Raw genomic sequence first — 21,012 nt, forward strand, 5'->3', positions numbered from 1 at the left:
CGTCTCTTAGCTCCGCCCTCAAACACTGTAGTGTATCTGTAGTTAATCTGTAACATTTAGTTTCCGACATGCGCTGTAAGCGGTCGACCAATCACAAGCAGAGCAGCTCTCAGAGAGGCGGAGTTTAGAGAGACTGAATCTTCAAACTAACCGTTTCAGACTCTTTGAGAAGTGAGGAGATGTGCAGTGTATATTAGAGACAATTAATGTGTTTTTTGACATTGGATGCATGTAAGTCTATTGTACGAGACTCCAAAACAACTTTAAAATAGGGGCACTTTATAAAAATACGGTGACAATGTTTCAGGTATTACAGGATGTCAAATTGGTCCCTGTATATTTTGGAACTTATAACCGTGCGAGTGATATAATGTTAATATACTAATCTACAATACGTATCAAAATCTGCTTTTTACCTTAAAATGTACTTATAACCATCATAATAATTCAGGTGGTACAGTAGAAATCCACACGGTGAATCAGGGTTCATTGTCAGTGGAGAATGACCAATATTCACGTACAGTGTCACACACACACAAAGACTAAACTTAGGGATTTACCAAACCAGCTGAGGAGAATCTCAACACTACAAACTTTGATTTAAAGCAGAAAAGTATTTGAAAATCAGACAAAGATACAAGAACTGAACAGCTTTAGTGAGGGAAAGAACTACTCATAAAAAATAAAAAAAGTAGGTTATATGTATAAAAACAATATAATTTAAGTGTATTGCACAATACAAATATACAAGTATTTTCAGAGCGTAGTAGGGAGATCGACTCGATGACATCATTCGCAGTGATTCATGGAAGTGGGCGGAGCTAACGAGATCTGTTGGCATGTTTCGACTCTGATTGGAGGAATTCTCTAAACAGCATCATGGGTAATGTAGTTTCTCACCACGAATTCTCCAGTTAAACAGGACTATTTTAAAGCTAAGTTGAAATGATGCGAGCTGACGGCTTCGGCAGAAAATGAAGTGAGAGAAGGCAGAGGTGAAGAAGTGATTCCTCTGCAGAAGTTGAGCAGACTCGCTGCTCTGTGAAGTGTGTCGGCCTCTGCTGAGTTCTGTCATCACTCAGATCTGAGAGCGAACGCCCTGACAGACCTCGACTCTTTCTCCCCCGTCACGCCGTCTCACAGTGAAACAGCCCTGTGCAGTGCTTTGTCCACCAAATGAGTCTAAAATGCATTCTGTTGATCCTCGGATGCGCGGAGATTGCCGGATCTGTTGTGAGATTGAACACTGGATCATGAATATCTCTGTTCGCCGCACACCATGTGATTTACACACGTATAGGACTCAGTCCTGCAATAACATTCATATCAAATCACACGCTGATCTCGGCACGGCAACTTTAACAGCGATTCTCATTCCGCTTAAAATCTTTACTTATCCATCAGAGACTCTTTATGAGATTCTGAGATACGAGGAACCATAACAGTTTTATTGCATTTATTACCCTCAGTGATAAAACATATTTAACATAATTAATCAAGTGAATAAAAACTGAGAAACAAAGTCCAAGCAATAAAACTAACTGTTCAAAATACTTTTAAATGTCTGCTCATCAAGGCTGCTTTTATTTGAGAAAAAATACAGTAAAAATGTGAAATATTATTTTAATTTAAAATATCTTTTTTTTGTATGTGAATATACAGTAAAGTGTAATTTATTCCTGTGATCAAAGCTGAATGTTCAGCATCATTACTCCAGTCTTCAGTGTCACATGATCCTTCACAAATCATTCTAATATGATGATTTGATGCTCAAGAAACATATATGATTATTATCAATGTTGAAAACAGTCATATTTTTGTGGAAACCGTGATGAATTTTGTCACTGATGAATTGAAAGAACTACATTTATTTGAAATAGAATATTTTGAAACATTATACATTTATTTAATGCACTTTTGATAAATTTTTTAACACACATTTGTGTATATATTGCTGCATTTCACAAAAGGTGCACTTCTAATCTTTAATTTAATCACAGGAAACTACAGTATGAATATCATGTTCAAAAGCTGATGTTCGTTCATATGTGAAATAGTGCTGCGCAACGATTAATCACATCCAAAATAAAAGTTTGTGTTTACATAATATATGTGTGTGTACTGTGTATAATTATTTTGTATATATAAACACACACACAATGCATGTATATATTTAAGAATTTTTATTTTATTTATATATCAAATATTTATATTTATTTATTTATAATCTAAATATATATACAGTATATACATGCAAATATTTCTTAAATATATACTGTATACATGCATGTGTGTGTGTTTATATATACAAAATAATTATACACAGTACACACACATATATTATATAAACACAAACTTTTATTTTGGATGTGATTAATCGTTGCCCAGCACTAATGTAAAAGCAGCCCAACAGAATATGCTTTGACTGTCATAATAACCCGTGTGTTTTATGTGCATGTTTTATGTTTTATACATCCATTCATAAATCATGTGTTTTTCTCTGATTGAGTCCTGAAATCTGATTGGTCGATAGAAATGTTGAAGTACATGTATTGACACGTTCTCCTTGCTCTCTCCCAGCCGGTCACTGTGGCGTTCCGGAGAGGATCGTGAACGGTCAGGTGGTCGGTGAAAACTTCGGCTACAGGGATACAGTAGTTTACCAGTGTAATCCGGGTTTCCGGCTCATCGGTTCCTCTGTGCGGATCTGCCAACAGGATCACCTCTGGTCCGGGCAGCTCCCGTCCTGTGTGTGTGAGTAACACGCTATAACACACACCGGGGGGGAACGTTTGCTTCACATCCAAGAGGATTAGTTTGACATGTAATGCAGGCAAACCCTGAATCAGCTCATGACAGGCATCACACAAATCCTGATGTCCCCAATGAAACATCTGAAGAGGGAAACACCAACTCTAACTGATTTTGTGTGGGTGATTTGGACGTTTGCCTTGTTTTATTCGTGATGCAGAAAAGCAAAGCTTCTTAGATAAATGCATAAATACATTTAGATTTTTCTCGTCAAGCATTGGAGACTCTTATTCTACAAATGAATGGAAATATGCTGGAAGTCAAAAGTTAGGACACACTTGACTTTATGTTCATTATCTTAACAACCTTCTGACCTAGAAAACGTGGCTGTGCAAATATAAATAATGATTTCAAATGAATTTGAACAGTGCAGTTCAGTAATTTGAAAAAATATTCAAATATTTATGGACAAATAAATGGTTTTATCTCACCGAACGGGCGAAGATGCTCTATTGTAATGCTGTTTTTTTTTGTGTGTTTTTTTTAAATGAACACAGATATTAAAGTCCCCCTTTGGTGAAAATCAAGTTTTTAATGGTGTTTATATGGTGTTGTTAATATACTTTAAGACAAACCATGTGTAAATTCATAAGTCGACACCATTGCTGAGTATTTTCTCTTTGAAGGAACACGCCGACTTTTTGTGACTTTATCATATTCCCTGTATCCCCGAGAGTTAGATAAGTCCACACACACCCTTCTCATCTCCGTGCGTGCCGTAATTCTGTCTGACACACACACCGCTAGCCTAGCTTAGCACAAACACTGGAGGTAAACGGCTCCAGCTAGCATACTGCTGGCGTGCGTGTTCCTTTAAAACTGCAGTGAACCAAAGACAGTCTCAAAAACACGCTTTGAAATCGCTGGTGTTTCTGACGTCACAAACTACCTTGTAACCAATCAGATCAACGTGTGATCGTCAACCAGTGGATCTCTGAGCTGAGTGAGTGAGTGGAGGCGGGGCTCATTTGCATATTCATAGAACCACGCATACTAAATGAGGCAAGGGTGTCGAGTTACATTCAAGCTATTTTCAAGGAAAAAACATTTAAATGTGTCATTTTGGTGATCAAAGATGAGTTTTAAGCGATAACATGATTGACTACAGGGAGACTTTAAAGAATGATCTGGTTTATTCAAACTTTTGACGGCCGTTTTCCTGGTTTGTGTTTCAGCCGTTAGCTGTGGTCATCCGGGCAGCCCGATCTACGGTCGCACGGTTGGCGACGGCTTCAACCTGAACGACGTGGTGAACTTCTTCTGCAATAACGGCTATATTCTGGAAGGCCCGTCTCGAGCGCAGTGCCAGTCGGACCGCCAGTGGAGCCGCCAGCCGCCAACATGCAGAGGTTTGGACCCCATCCGCTCTCTTCTCACTTTATTTTGATGGTCCCTTTAACTCATTCTGTTGAAGTAACGTTGCACCTACATGTCTGCTAACTCTCATTAGCGTGTAGACTATAGACTAAACACATAATACGCATGTGCACGCTGTCTGCGTTTTCACAGATTCGCGTTTTTGAAGTTTACTCTGAGATTATCACGTTTTCAAAATTTTTAGCTTGTAACCTGTTTCAAAGTTTGCGTTCTCGAGCTCCAAACACTGTTGTCGTGCAAATGAACGGCCAGAACACATTAAAAGTTTCTGTTTTCTGTGAGAACGGTGTCGTGTTAGCGGCCCCTAAGTTAATAACTAATGATCTTCGCAACGGAAGTGAATCAATCAAAACTAACTTTATCTGGACAATAACTTTATTCTAGATCTGCTGTAAAGCCTAGGCAATCTCTGTTACTGTAATCTCCTGTTATCACTGTAAAGCTGCTTTGAAACAATCTATATTGCTAAAAGCGCTGTATAAATGAAGGTGTCTTGACTTGACTAGAGTGTTAGTAGACTGGTAGGGTTAGTATAAGTTGACATGTACTTGCAAAGTTACGTATAGTCAGTGTAATGTCTGTTGGAGGAGCATCACTATAAAAAGTTGGCAGATATTAAGCAGAGAGTTGACTAATACTCTAATGAGAGTTAGTGGGCATGTAATCGCACAGTTACTTATAGTTAACAGAATGTTCAAAAGCGACCATCAAAATAAAGTGTTTCCCACCGGAGGAACCTTTTCATCGTTCCAAGAACTATTGACGAAAGTTCCCGGTGTTTGGCGCGTTCACACCGCAGGAACTAGGAACGATTTTAGTTCTAGGAACTCATTTGGAGGAACTAATTTACTTCTAATCCAGAGTCGGTCTAAACCAGCGCTATAGGAACTACAGTGACATTAGTGTTCGCTGATTGGCCAAACACACGCAAAATACCAGCATCCGCCATTTTTAATAAAGGCTGTGTAATCACACATATTATAGCCTATATATTTACTCCAGAAACTAACTCTACGAACATGGAAACAGTGATAGATGGACCTCTCAACCTTTACGCTGAGGAGAAAACCCAACGCAACTTTGAGGAGACCAAGAGAAACATGATTATGTGTTTCTGCCTAGCAACACTGGACATCAAACACACGCTAATAACTTTTTTATTACTGTTTACTTTCTATGTATAACAGTTTTATCTGATAACGTATGAGACAGGACTATTAGACAGATCGTAAACTAATGAACAGGAGAATGTGAGCACTGTTTGCTCAGTCGTTCTCAGCGCCGTCAAAATAAAAGTCCCAACAACAAGCGTGTCTCACGTCACTTCAGAGTTTCTATTGGCGCTGCGAACGCAACCAGGAAAACGTTCCTGAGGGAACCATCAGTTCTCTGGGAACCACCCTGGTGGCGAGATCCTATAACTACCCGGTGCGAAAGCCCCTATTACAGCGAGAGTTAAGCACTGTGGCGCTGATGGAATGACTTTTAGGCTGCGGTTAAAAAAGAAATGACCAATTTCATCTCTGAGAGCCTCTGGCCCTCTTTCAGCCGGCAGACCCTCGTTCACTCGGGGTCTGAATAGCCACAGATTAGCCCTGCAAATCAGAAGATGAGATGTATGTTTTGAAACTAATCTCTGCTTTGTTAGCGGCGTGATTATGAGTGTCTCAGAGGATCGGCTGGAGTGTTTGACTCTGACCACAGAACGCGTGAAGAGATCAGCAGTGATGATGGCCTGATTACATGACTGGAATGTGCTTTTGTCCAATAATAATGGACAAATAAATGGTTATCTCACCGAACGGGTGAAGATGCTCTATATTTGTTATGCAGCAAGTTTAAAATGACAAAATAGTTTAGAATGAGTGTAAATACTGTATTGTAACTGTTCCAAAATTTTTTTTACGTTTTTGAAAGAGTCTCTTCTGCTCACCAACGCTGCATTTATTTGAGCAAAAATATAGTAAAAATTTTAGAATATTATTAGAATGTAAAACATCTGTTTTCTATGTGAATATATAGTAACGTTTTCAACATTGATAATAATAATTAATGTTTTTTGAGCATCAAATCATCATATTAGAATGATTTGTGAAGGATCATGTGACACTGAAGACTGGAGTAATGATGCTGAAAATTCAGCTTTGATCACAGGAATAAATTACACTTTACTGTATATTCACATAGAAAACAGATGATTTACATTGGAATAATATTTCACAATATTAATCAAATAAATGCAGCCTTGGTGAGCAGAAAAGCCTTCTTTCAAAAACATAAAAAAATCGTACCGGTCCAAAACTTTTGACTGGTAGTATTATAGATATAAAATTGAGGTTTGATCACAGAAATAAATAATGACATTTTATAATATATTCACATAAAAAATTATTTTATCTTGTAATAATATTTCACTATTTTTACTGTTTTTTGATAAATGTATCATTGGTGACCAGAAGAGACTTCTTTCAAAAACATCTAATCATACTGACCTCAAACTTTGTGTGTGTATATAAACAGAAATAATAAAATACATCTCGTCAAATACATTATTGTATTTTATTCATGGGTTGTCATGGCTTGCATCACTTATTATACTTCTTCTGTTTGTGTTCTTCAGTCGTGAACTGCACTGATCCCGGTATTCCTGCAAACTCAATCAGGAAGAGCAAAATCGAGTACGGGAACTTCACTTTCGGGACCGTCGTTTCCTACGACTGCAATCCCGGGTATTACCTCTTCGGCTCGTCGGTGCTAACCTGCCAGCCGGTGGGATACTGGGACAAACCGTTACCAGAATGCCTGGGTACGTCTGTGTCTCTTCACTTTACTTCTCATTATTTCCACTTTTATCATTGCCAATCTTTGAACTCTCTCCATCTGAGAGGCGATAGTAAATGTCACAGGTTAGTCAAGCGCAACGTTCGGTTCAAAGAGCTCTTATGATGGAGACTTCATGTCTGTGTGAAAGCTTTAAAAGTTTCCCAGAGTTTCCCGCAGTGGACAGCGGTGAATTTAACGCACCTTTTCTACAGTTTGCCAAAGCGAGGAGTATTAAGGTCAAGAGCGTATTCATTAGAGAGACGTGTTCATTTGCCTGTGAGAAAGTAATTGCCTCCCGCTCTCTCTTTCCGTCTCTGTCCCTGTAATTGCTTCAAACCTGAACTTGATCGTTTCTTGTGGGTTTCCAGCGAGATGCTTACAATGACCGTGAAGGGAAGGCAACAATCCTGCTAGCTGTCTATTAGTCTTGTTTTTCTCTCTAGTTTACACAAGGTGATTCTGCACTTTACTTAGTCGACAGAGGCTACTTGGGAATTTTAATAAGCAGCCTATTCTCCCCCGTCAGCCTTTCAGCCGGATGAATATTATGAAAATGTGCACCTCATCGGTCTTATTCGGGTGCATTTACAATTCAAAAGAAAGCAAACATCAAAACCAGGCCTGAAAAGAAGCTTAGCTAAATTAAATTGAAGAGCTTATGTGTGTTTCTCCAGCAGCGCACGAGAGATGAATTAATGCTGTTAAGATGTGAACAACTACACACTACGCAAATCTGAACGACTTTCATGGTTCATTTGGTAACACTTTTACAATAAGGTTCATTTATTAAACATTAGTTAATGCATTAACTAACATGAACTAACAATGTGCAATGCATTTGTTTCTGTTTTTGTTCATCTTTGTTAATGTTAGTTAATAAAAATACAGCTGTTCATTGTTAGTTCATGTTAGTTCACAGTGCAAGATTTGAATAAAGTATTAGTATATGTTGAAATTAACATTAACAAAGATTAATAAATGCTGTATAAGTGCAATTCATGTAATACATTCGGCTAAGGTGATTTATTTAGATTTATTTAGAACTCAAGTTCAACTCAATAATCCGTTCTTAGTTGTTTTCGAGTTAACCACAACATTCACAACCAAATCAGTCACAAACCACAGCCAATCAGAAGAGAGTGTGGGCGGAGTCTCTCTGCAAGTTCACATTTTCATTTTCATTTTCTCTTTATTCTTTTCATGAAAATGCATTATTTGTACAAGGCACATACAATTCATTTGAATTTTCCTTTACATTTCCATGATCAGAAAGGAGCAGATGGAAGAATAATATTCTTATATTTATCTGCCCCTGCATCCATCTATCAGTTCACTGCACTCACAACCAAATCAATTACAAACCACAACCAATCAGAAGAGAGTGTGGGTGGAATCTCTCTGCAAACGCACTGCACTCACAACCAAATCAATCACAAACCACAGCCAATCAGAAGAGAGTGTGGGCGGAGTCTCTCTGCAAGCTCACTGCACTCACAACCAAATCAATCAAAGATCACAGCCAATCAGAAGAGAGTGTGGGTGGAGCCTCTCTGCAAGCTCACTGCACTCACAACCAAATCAATCACAAACCACAGCCAATCAGAAAAGAGTGTGGGCGGAGCCTCTCTGCAAGCTCACTGCACTCACAACCAAATCAATCACAAACCACAGCCAATCAGAAGAGAGTGTGGGCGGAGTCTCTCTGCAAGCTCACTGCACTCACAACCAAATCAATCACAAATCAGAGATTATCATTGTCAGATTGTGTGTTGTTGTTCCACGACGTGTCAGAAATAGAAACCGTTTCTAAAACCGAATCACTGGTTATGACACAAACTCTGATTAGCTGATTAACTCACCTTGCATTTCTACTAAACATTAAAGTTCTACACGGCAACAGTGGCTGTTTGTTTGAAAAGATGGCTCCTCTTAATGGGAAAAAACGCTATTTCAGAGCAAAAATATAGAGATTTTGTCTTTGAACTATACCTTCCAGACACCTATCAAATACATTATGGGTGCTAAGCGAAGTGTGTCAGACAGATATTCAATAAATAAGCTTTTGCTGTGCAAAAAAATATCATAGTCCTCAGAAACAAAAAGATTATGCATGATGATTTGAACGTTGCTCACCGCAGGAAAGTCTCATAGTAATTGTGTTGTTGGGTAAAAGTAGGGCTGGATTTAGAGATGTGTTCTCTGTCAATCATTGACAGTCAAGTCGAGTCAACTTGCATTGTCATTCAGCCATTTTTGTCTATTTTATTTTATTTTATTTTTTTCAGGTTTACCATCATTTTGTAAATGCTAGTGTTTTAAAAACATGTAATGTAAACTTGAATTATGAATTTGATTTTATACTATAAATAACTCATGACAATAGTTATTCAATCTACTGTATTCTCAGCATAAAGTCCCCCTGTGGTGAAAAATCCAGCTTTTAATATTGTTTATGTGGTGTTTTTAATATGCTTTAAGACAAACCATGTGTAAATTCATAAGTCGACACCATTGCTGAGTATTTTCTCCTTAAAACTGCAGTGAACCAAAGACAGTCTCAAACACACGCTTTGAAATCGCTGGTGTTTCTGACGTCACAAACTACCTTGTAACCAATCAGATCAACGTGTGATCGTCAACCAGTGGATCTCTGTGCTGAGTGAGTGAGTGGAGGCGGGGATCATTTGCATATTCATTGAACCACGCATACTAAATGAGGCAAGGGTGTCAAGTTACATTCAAGATATTTTAAGGCATGAAGACATCTAAATGTGTCATTTTGGTGATCAAAGACGAGTTTTAAGGAATAAAATGCTCGACTACAGGGGGACTTTAAACGTTAAAGCTAGAAGAATAACCCGAGCTGTGAGTTGAAGTGAGTGATTGATGTGTGTCTCCTACAGAGGTGGACTGTGGTCACCCTGGTTCTCCTCCTCATGCCGTTGTGACGGGAGAGAAATTCACCTTCGGATCTACAGTTCACTACGGGTGTTTAGAAGACCGAGCTCTGATTGGTGAATCCACTCGCTCCTGCCAGCTGAACGGCCAGTGGAGTGGCTCACAGCCACACTGCTCAGGTAAGACACACCTGGGCTGACAAAAAGTTGCAAAACGTTTTTTAAATGGAAACGGTGATTTCCAGGGAAACCCTGTTCTGATGACGCAAGAATTGCAACTACGGCAGCTGAGAAGGACATTCCGTGTGTTCTTTTGGAGCCTGATGAAATCGGTATAAATATGTGACCCTGGACCACAAAACCAGTCACATGGGTCCATTTTCATAAGGATGGTGTGGTTTGTTAGGATAGGACAATATTTGGCTGAAACACAACTATGAAAATCTGGAATCTGAGGGTGCAAAAAAATCGAAACATTAAGAAAATCTCCTTTAAAGTTGTGTATATATGTTCACAATTGTCCTGCATTCACTCACAGAAATAAATGTTTAATATATTTACGGTAGGAAATTTACAAAATATCTTCATGGAACATGATTTTACCTAATATCCTAATGATTTTTGGCATCAAAGAAAAATAGATAATTTTGACCCATACGTATTGTTGGCTATTGCCACAGAAACACCCGTGCGACTCGAGACTGGTGACGTGATCCAGGATCATGCGTTTAATACTGCAAAATACGCTGGATGTATTCCGTCCGGAATAAAAGAGAACATCCCAGTCGAGTGAAGGGATTTGTGGAAACTGGTTCCTAATTATTGTGATCCAACATTTGCCTTGCATTTCAGGATGAAAAGACAAACATTTCAGGTGATCCACTTCTTATCTCAGAGACTGTGTTATGATCTATATGACCTTATTATTTTTATTATGAGTATTAGGCTTATCATTATTGCTGATCACTGTTGATATGCTATATTTACTATAAAACTCTTACGACAAACATGTCATCTAATATCTTCAATGGTTGCGTATACCGAGCTAATTTGTAAACGACTTTACTCGGACCCATTATGCGAGTCTCTTTAATACCGCGTGGTTTATACATGTTGCTGCTGATTGGACTGATATTTTTGACACACCCTCCAAACAAGAGAAAACACACAGTATCTCACACAACGTTACACAGTTTCAGGAAGCATGTTGTTCAACCCGTAGCAAAACGTTGCGCACCGGTTTGAGCTTGAACGTGCCACAGCTCTTACTCAAACTGGAACGTAAAGGCTTAGTAACTACTAGCTACTCCTTTGCACCATTCCTGTAAAGTAATGCATTGTGGGAAAATATGCCGTTTACCTTCAATGATCCAATAGCAGCCTTGAAATACGTGAGCGGAAGTTGAGTTTAAACGCTGTGAATTTCAGTTTATCCTTCATTATTACTTCTTTTACCTCGCTTAAATAACGGTAAAAATACATTTCAATTAAATGCAACACTTAATCACAAATAACAATAGGCATTTTTAGATGTAAATAACATTCAGAAACTGTATTTGAAATCATTAGGGATCAATAAATAAATACTTGTACAAATAACATTAGAAATTACATTTGTATATTATGAAGGATTTTACACTGCAGAACTTTAATCATTGGCAGAAATGTATATTTATCATTTTATTTGTTTATTAATCAACATGCCAATTCATGCTAGCAACTTGCTAAAACGTGCTTGGATCATGCTAGCAATGTGCTAAAACATGCTAGATTAATGTTAAAACATGTTAGGGTCATGCTAATGTTATTCTACCAACGCATTAAAACATGCAAATATCATTTTAGCAAAATGTAAAATAATCTTAAAACATGCTAGCAACATGCTAAATCATGCTAGAATTATGTTAGATAAAATGTTAAATCATGCTAGCAACAAAATAAAAGATGTTAACATTGAAGTAAAACATGCTAAGAGATGCTACGAACATGCTAAAATATGCTAGGATCATGCTAGCAATGTGTTAAAACATGCTAGATTAATGCTGATAAACCATGCTAGAAAACTTATAAACTTTCAGGCTTTGTCAAGCCAACATAAAAGTTTGTCCCGACAAACTTCACTTTCTTCTAGCTAATTAGTGTATTTTATCATATGGCTCTTTTTGCTAATTTATGGGAATAAATTAAGTTAGGAATTATTGAGACTGGACTCTCCGTTATTGAAAATGTATGAACATGCTAATGTGACCATGACCTGAAGTGCATTATTTTTCATAAGTCAATTATCCTCATACCAGGGTTACCATATTTGTAGACATTTTTAGATTTTTGTTCCTAAAACTACTTTCTTGCGCATCTTGAAGACGCCGAAGCATTTGCTGCTAGTTTAAAGAAGTCATTCAGGCTCATATGGAGACTTGTGCTGTTTCTGTGCAGTTTTTAAGTCAAGTCACAAGTGTTTATATATTATTAAACCAATTCAATTTCAGCGATAAGCATCTCTACAGAAGATAAGTGTCATTATTGTTATTCAGCTCAATTTAGTTCACTGTTGATCCAGTTCAGTTCCATAACAGTGTCTATGTTGCAAAGCTCGTGTCATTATCCGGCAAAATTCTGTTCAAATGTTCTCCTCTGATAGTATGTGCCGTTATATCGATAATATTACTGAATATGAATTGTGTTTTAAACCAGAGAGAGAGAGAGAGAGAGAGAGAGAGAGAGAGAGAGAGAGAGAGAGTGAGTGAGTGAGAGAGAGAGAGAGAGAGAGAGAGAGAGAGAGAGAGAGAGAGAGAGAGAGAGAGAGAGAGAGAGAGAGAGAGAGAGAGAGAGCATGCATTAGTGTTGTGCAGTAACTTCTCTACAAAAGCAGCATTAGTTATAACTATAACTCTGGGATGACGACTGTATTGATTAGGCAACATCGAGCTCTGTGTTTGTGGAAGACGGAGAGAGCGAGAGAAAGAGACTCTGCTTGCATGGATATTAAAAGTAATTTCAGAAATAAACTGAAGTTGTCGTCTGTTGTTTGGCCGGTGATGTTGTGTGTTTCTGGCTGGTTTGCTGTTTTCTGAGGCTCTGTGAAAGAACTGAAATTAATATGAAGAATATAATCCATTACAGTGATTTCACCACGGTTTATTGTTGATGTTATGTCATGTTATGGTATTTAGTGTTGTGTTATGTTGTGATGTCATGTCATGTCATAGATCATGTCATGTTATATTAGTTTATGTTATGTTGATGTTATGTCATGTCATGTCATCTTATGTCATGTTAAGTTGTGTGGTGTTTTATGTTATGTTGTTATGTTGATGTCATGTTATATGTTATGTTATGTCATGTTATGTTAGTATGTTGTTGTCATGTCATTTTATTTTGTGGATTTCGTGTTATGTTATTTTATGTCATATCATGTCATATATCATGTCATGTTAGGTTATATTATGTTGTTATTTTATGTCATGTCATGTTAAGTTGTGTTATGTTATGTTATGTTACGTTACGTTACGTTATGTCATATGTTATGTTATATTATATTGTGTTCTTATGTCATAGTATTTTATGTTATGTTATGTTATGTTATGTTATGTTATGTTATGTGTTGTGTTGTGTTATGTTATGTTATGTTATGTTATGTGTTATGTTATGTTATGTCATATGTTATGTTATATTATATTATGTTCTTATGTCATAGTATTTTATGTTATGTTATGTGTTATGTTATGTTATGTCATATGTTATGTTATGTTATATTATATTATGTTGTTATGTTATGTCATATGTCATATGTCAATGTCATGTTATATTATATTATATTATGTTATGTTATTTGTTGTTATGTTATGTTATGTTTTGTTATGTTATATTATATTATGTTGTTATGTTATGTTATGTTATGTCATATGTCATATGTCATATGTCAATGTCATGTTATATTATATTATGTTATGTTATGTTATTTGTTGTTATGTTATGTTATGTTTTGTTATGTTATATTATGTTGTTGTTATGTTGTTATGTTATGTCATACAGTATGTTATGTTATGTTATATTATGTTGTTATGTTATGTCATATGTCAATGTCATATGTTATATTATGTTATGTTATGTTATGTTATTTGTTGTTAAGTTATGTTATATTATATTATGTTGTTATGTTGTCATATGTTATGTTATGTTATATTATATTATGTTGTTATGTTATGTCAATGTCATATGTTATGTTATATTATATTATGTTGTTATGTTATGTTATGTTAAGTTATGTGTTATGTTATGTGTTGTGTTGTGTTGTGTTATGTTATGTCATATGTTATATTATATTATGTTGTTATGTTATGTTATTTGTTGTTATGTTATGTTATGTGTTGTTATATTATATTATATTGTTATGTTATGTTGTTATGTTATGTTATATGTCATATGTTATGTTATATTATATTATGTTGTTATGTTATGTTGTTATGTTATGTTATGTGTTGTTATGTTATGTTATGTCATATGTTATGTTATATTATGTTGTTATGTTATGTCATATGTCATGTTATGTTATACTATATTATGTTGTTATGTTATGTTATGTTATGTTATGTTATGTTATGTTATGTTATGTGTTGTTATGTTATGTTATGTCATATGTTATGTTATATTATGTTGTTATGTTATGTCTTATGTCATATGTCATGTTATGTTATGTTATGTTATGTTATGTCATATGTTATATTATATTATGTTGTTATGTTATGTTATTTGTTGTTATGTTATGTTATGTGTTGTAATATTATATTGTTATGTTATGTTGTTATGTTATGTAATATGTCATATGTTATGTTATATTATATTATGTTGTTATGTTATGTGTTGTTATGTTATGTTATGTCATATGTTATGTTATATGTTGTTATGTTATGTCATATGTCATGTTATGTTATACTATATTATGTTGTTATGTTATGTTATGTTGTTATGTTATGTTATGTTATGTTATGTTATGTGTTGTTATGTTATGTTATGTCATATGTTATGTTATATTATGTTGTTATGTTATGTCATGTCATGTCATGTTATGTTATGTTATGTCATATGTTATGTTATATTATGTTGTTATGTTATGTCATATGTCATGTTATGTTATATTATATTATGTTGTTATGTTATGTTAGGTTATGTTATCTTTGAAATAACTGAAATGAATATGAAGAATATAAACGATTACAGTAATTTCAGGTGCTCTTCTTCATGCTGTGCTGCACAGAAATGACTGTAAAGGCTAAGAATGAAGCAAATCTTAAATTATGATTCAGTTTTCTCCGTTTAATAAAAGCTTCTCCCATTCTCGTGGTAAAATCACAGTAACACACAGCGGCTTATTGCTTTCCGATAATACACAGGTCCTTTGTAGTGTTCAGGCTTACTTGTGTTTGAGAGAGAAATCATGCATTTAAATGAACACATTGTTGAGTGAAGCTCATCTTTGTCTTGTGTCTTATTTTCTGTCATTATGTGTCAGTCTTACATGAGTTAATTAAGTTCAGCTGAATAATGACTTCTGTCTCTGCCTGACACACTCCGCCGTTTCTCTCTACTGACAAGCTGTCTGTCTGAGTCCAACATGCACAGATTTCTGCTTTTAAAGAATAGTTCTCCCACTACTGAAACAGTCCTCGTTACTCACGCTCGTGTCGTGCCAAACCTGTGAGGCTGTTTCTGTGCAGTTTATGCTGACCAACAACTAAAAATACACAGTAAAAGCAGTCAAATATATTACAAGTTTTCTGAGATCATGGGAAAGCTGGCAAAAGATTAAATATCAAAAATCATGAGTAATGATTCTGCTTTGATCACAGGAATAAATTACATTTTACAATATACAGTCAAACCAAAATTTATTCAGACACCTTCAATATTTCTCACAGTTTATTCGCTATAGTTTAGAAAATGGTAATAAAATATGACAAGAACTCAGTTGATACACAATTAGATAATACCAGTTTAGCTCAACCAGTTACCGAGCAATGCATCATTTTGTTCAGTCTGTGTGTAAAAAGAGCATTAGCAATTAAAGACAAAACAAGACTTCAGCAACACTCACTTAAGCGTCATACACTCCTCTCCTGGAATCACACACTCCTCTCCTGGAATCACACACTCCTCTCCTCTCCTGGAATCACACACTCCTCTCCTCTCCTGGAATCACACACTCCTCTCCTGGAATCACACACTCCTCTCCTCTCCTGGAATCACACACTCCTCTCCTGGAATCACACACTCCTCTCCTGAAATCACACACTCCTCTCCTGGAATCACACACTCCTCTCCTGGAATCACACACTCCTCTCCTGGAATCACACACTCCTCTCCTGGAACCACAGACTCCTCGCCTCTCCTGGAACCACACACTCCTCTCCTGGAATCACACACTCCTCTCCTGGAATCACACACTCCTCTCTTCGAATCACACACTCCTCTCCTCTCCTGGAATCACACACTCCTCTCCTCTCCTGGAATCACACACTCCTCTCCTGCAATCACACACTCCTCGCCTTTCCTGGAATCATACACTCCTCTCCTGGTATCACACACTCCTCTCCTGGAATCACACACTCCTCTCCTGGAATCACACACTCCTCTCTTTGAATCACACACTCCTCTCCTCGAATCACACACTCCTCTCCTGGAATCACACACTCCTCTCCTAGAATCACACACTCCTCTCCTGGAATCAAACACTCCTCTCCTGGAATCACACACTCCTCTCCTCTCCTGGAATCACACACTCCTCTCCTGGAATCACACACTCCTCTCCTGGAATCACACACTCCTCTCCTGGAACCACAGACTCCTCGCCTCTCCTGGAACCACACACTCCTCTCCTGGAATCACACACTCCTCTCCTGGAATCACACACTCCTCTCTTCGAATCACACACTCCTCTCCTCGAATCACACACTCCTCTCCTCTCCTGGAATCACACACTCCTCTCCTCTCCTGGAATCACACACTCCTCTCCTGCAATCACACACTCCTCGCCTCTCCTGGAATCATACACTCCTTTCCTGGTATCACACACTCCTCTCCTGGAATCACACACTCCTCTCCTAGAATCACACACTCCTCTCCTGGAATCAAACACTCCTCTCCTGGAATCACACACTCCTCTCCTCTCCTGGAATCACACACTCCTCTCCTGGAATCACACACTCCTCTCCTCGAATCACACACTCCTCTCCTGGAATCACAATCACACACTCCTCTCCTGGAATCACACACTCCTCTCCTCTCCTGGAATCATACACTCCTCTCCTGGAATCACACACTCCTCTCCTGGAATCACACACTCCTCTCTTCGAATCACACACTCCTCTCCTCGAATCACACACTCCTCTCCTGGAATCACACACTCCTCTCCACGAATCACACACTCCTCTCCTGGGATCACACACTCCTCTCCTGGAATCACACACTCCTCTCCTCTCCTGGAATCACACATTCCTCTCCTCTCCTGGAATCACACACTCCTCTCTTCTCCTGGAATCACACACTCCTCTCCTAGAATCACACACTCCTCTCTTCTCCTGGAATCACACACTCCTCTCCTAGAATCACACACTCCTCTCCTGGAATCACACTCTCCTCTTCTCGAATCACACACTCCTCTCCTGGAATCACACACTCCTCTCCTGGAATCACACACTCCTCTCCTGGAATCACACACTCCTCTCCTCTCCTGGATTCACACACTCCTCTCCTGAAATCACACACTCCTCTGCTCGAATCACACACTCCTCTCCTGGAATCACACACTCCTCTCCTGGAATCACACACTCCTCTCCTGGAATCACACACTCCTCTCCTGGAATCACACACTCCTCTCCACGAATCACACACTCCTCTCCTGGGATCACACACTCCTCTCCTCGAATCACACACTCCTCTCCTGGAATCACACACTCCTCTCCTCGATTCACACACTCCTCTCCTGGAATCACACACTACTCTCCTGGAATCACACACTCCTCTCCTGGAATCACACACTCCTCTCCTCGATTCACACACTCCTCTCCTGGAATCACACACTCCTCTCCTCGATTCACACACTGCTCTCCTGGAATCACACACTCCTCTGCTCGAATCACACACTCCTCTCCTGGAATCACACACTCCTCTCCTCGAATCACACACTCCTCTCCTGGAATCACACACTCCTCTCCTGGAATCACACACTCCTCTCCTGGAATCACACACTCCTCTCCACGAATCACACACTCCTCTCCTGGAATCACACACTCCTCTCCTGGAATCACACACTCCTCTCCTCGAATCACACACTCCTCTCCTGGAATCACACACTCCTCTCCTGGAATCACACACTCCTCTCCTGGAATCACACACTCCTCTCCTCGAATCACACACTCCTCTCCTGGAATCACACACTCCTCTCCTCGAATCACACACTCCTCTCCTCGAATCACACACTCCTCTCCTCGAATCACACACTCCTCTCCTGGAATCACACACTCCTCTCCTGGAATCACACACTCCTCTCCTGGAATCACACACTCCTCTCCTGGAATTACACACTCCTCTCCTCGATTCACACACTCCTCTGCTCGAATCACACACTCCTCTCCTGGAATCACACACTCCTCTCCTCCAATCACACACTCCTCTCCTGGAATCACACACTCCTCTCCTGGAATCACACACTCCTCTCCTGGAATCACACACTCCTCTCCTCGAATCACACACTCCTCTCCTGGAATCACACACTCCTCTCCACGAATCACACACTCCTCTCCTGAAATCACACACTCCTCTCCTGGAATCACACACTCCTCTCTACGAATCACACACTCCTCTCCTGGAATCACACACTCCTCTCCTGGAATCACACACTCCTCTCCTCGAATCACACACTCCTCTCCTGGAATTACACACTCCTCTCCACGAATCACACACTCCTCTCCTGGAATCACACACTCCTCTCCTGGAATCACACACTCCTCTGCTCGAATCACACACTCCTCCACGTGTATCTGTATGCAACGCTGCATCGCTGACCCAGAAACTGTGTGAGCTGAGAGTTTTCTTTCTTTTCTCTCGATCTTCCTCCTCCGTCTGCTTTTGTGTTTTTGACGGTTCAGAATGTGATGAACTCACACTACTAAACACAGTTCTGCTGTGTTCTGCCTTTCACACACAGTTGGTTGTAAATAGCATGTGGAACAGAATGTAGTATAAGATGCTAAACATTTCAAACGGTAGTTGTTATATGTCATGTTATATTATGTTGTCATGTAATGTTTTGTTACTTTATGTTATGTCATGTCATGTGATTTTATTGTGTTGTGCTGTTATGTTATGTTTTTGTTACGTTACGTTACTTTTTATGTTGTTACTTTATGTTATGTTATTTTATATAGTGTTATGCTGTGTTACATTACGTTACGTTGTTGTTATGTTGTTATGTCATGTTATGTTGTTGTCATTTCATGTTCTGTTATTTTATTTTATTGTGTTATGTTCTTATGTTCTGTTATATTATGTCATGGTATGTTATGTCTTGTCATGTCATTTTATTTAGTGTATTGTTATGTTGTTATGTTCTGTTATATTGTTATATCATGTTATGTTAATGTTATGTTGATGTTATGTTGATGTTATGTCATGTAATGTTATTTTGTTATGGTATCATGTCATGTTATGTTGCTGTCACATGACCCCCATGTTGCGAGTTGTATGTAGTTATCATTGTGGACATAAATATTGTTTATAATTTTCATTTTTTTAAATATTATTTTGGATTTATCTCATCTACATTACCCACATTTATCTTACTCATACTGTACAGCATGTTCCATTTTTGGAATTTCAGGAGAAACATCAGATGAAGTGACACCTCAATGAAGCAGAACTCAAACCCTCCTGAGCTTTGAAAGAGCGACCTCTGAGAAATAACATGTTCCTCAGGCTCTCTGTGTGTGTCTAGTGTCTCTTCGTTATTCTGTGTGAACACACTGCGCTTCTCTGGAGGTTTGATGCTGAGACTGTGCTCTGGATATCAGTGAGTGAGTGAGTGAGTGAGTGAATGATTGTGTGTGTGTGTGTGTGTGTGTGTGTGTGTGTGTGTGTGTGTGTGTGTGTGTGTGTGTGTGTGTGTGTGTGTGTGTGTGTGTGTGTGTGTGTGTGTGTGTGTGTGTCTGTGATTGTGTGATTGTGTGAGTGATTGAGTGAGTGAGTGTGTGTGTGTGTGAGTGAGTGAGTGTGTGTGTGAGTGAGTGAGTGAGTGAGTGAGTGAGTGAGTGAGTGAGTGAGTGAGTGAGTGAGTGAGTGAGTGAGTGAGTGAGTGAGCGAGCGAGCGAGCGAGTGGTTGTGTGTGAGTGGTTGTGTGTGAGTGTATGAGCTAGTGAGTGAGTGAGTGAGTGAGTGAGTGAGTGAGTGAGTGAGTGAGTGAGTGAGTGAGTGTTTGTGTGTGAGTGTATGAGAGTGAGTGAGTGAGTGAGTGACAGAGTGAGTGAGTGTGAGTGAGTGAGTGAGTGAGTGAGTGAGTGAGTGAGTGAGTGAGTGAGTGAGTGAGTGAGTGAGTTGTTGAGTGTGTGTGTGTGAGTGAGTGAGTGAGTCAGTGAGTGAGTGAGTGAGTGAGTGAGTGAGTGAGTGAGTGAGTGAGTGAGTTGTTGAGTGAGTGAGTGAGTGAGTGAGTGAGTGAGTGAGTGAGTGAGTGAGTGAGTGAGTGAGTGAGTGAGTGTGAGAGTGAGTGAGTGAGTGTATGAGTGAGTGAGTTGTTGAGTGTGTGAGTGAGTGTATGAGTGTGAGTGAGTGAGTGTGTGTGTGTGTGTGTGTGTGTGTGTGTGTGTGTGTGTGTGTGTGTGTGTGTGTGTGTGTGTGTGTGTGTGTGTGTGTGTGTGTGTGTGTGTGTGTGTGTGTGTGTGAGTGTTTGTATGAGAGTGAGTGAGCTAGTGAGTGAGTGTGAGAGTGAGTGAGTGTGAGTGAGTGAGTGTATGAGTGAGTGAGTGAGTGAGTGAGTGAGTGAGTGAGTGAGTGTGTGTGTGTGTGTGTGTGAGTGAGTGAGTGAGTGAGTGAGTGAGTGAGTGAGTGAGTGAGT

At 38.6% G+C, this 21,012-nt stretch overlaps 1 protein-coding gene across 2 annotated transcripts in view; it reads left to right on the forward strand.

The window, feature by feature from the left end:
• Nucleotides 1-21,012, forward strand: part of csmd3a (CUB and Sushi multiple domains 3a) — a 350,983-nt gene that overhangs the window by 262,158 nt on the left and 67,813 nt on the right. For both annotated transcript variants that reach the window (XM_082150056.1, XM_082150057.1), the window contains exons 53-56: nt 2,581-2,754; nt 3,987-4,160; nt 6,809-6,994; nt 9,915-10,088. In XM_082150056.1, coding sequence (XP_082006182.1) covers nt 2,581-2,754; nt 3,987-4,160; nt 6,809-6,994; nt 9,915-10,088 — 708 coding nt within the window. The remainder of the gene's footprint in view (nt 1-2,580; nt 2,755-3,986; nt 4,161-6,808; nt 6,995-9,914; nt 10,089-21,012) is intronic.

Source organism: Leuciscus leuciscus (genome assembly GCF_965113295.1).
Source record: "Leuciscus leuciscus genome assembly, chromosome: 20".
NCBI classification, from domain to species: domain Eukaryota; kingdom Metazoa; phylum Chordata; class Actinopteri; order Cypriniformes; family Leuciscidae; genus Leuciscus; species Leuciscus leuciscus.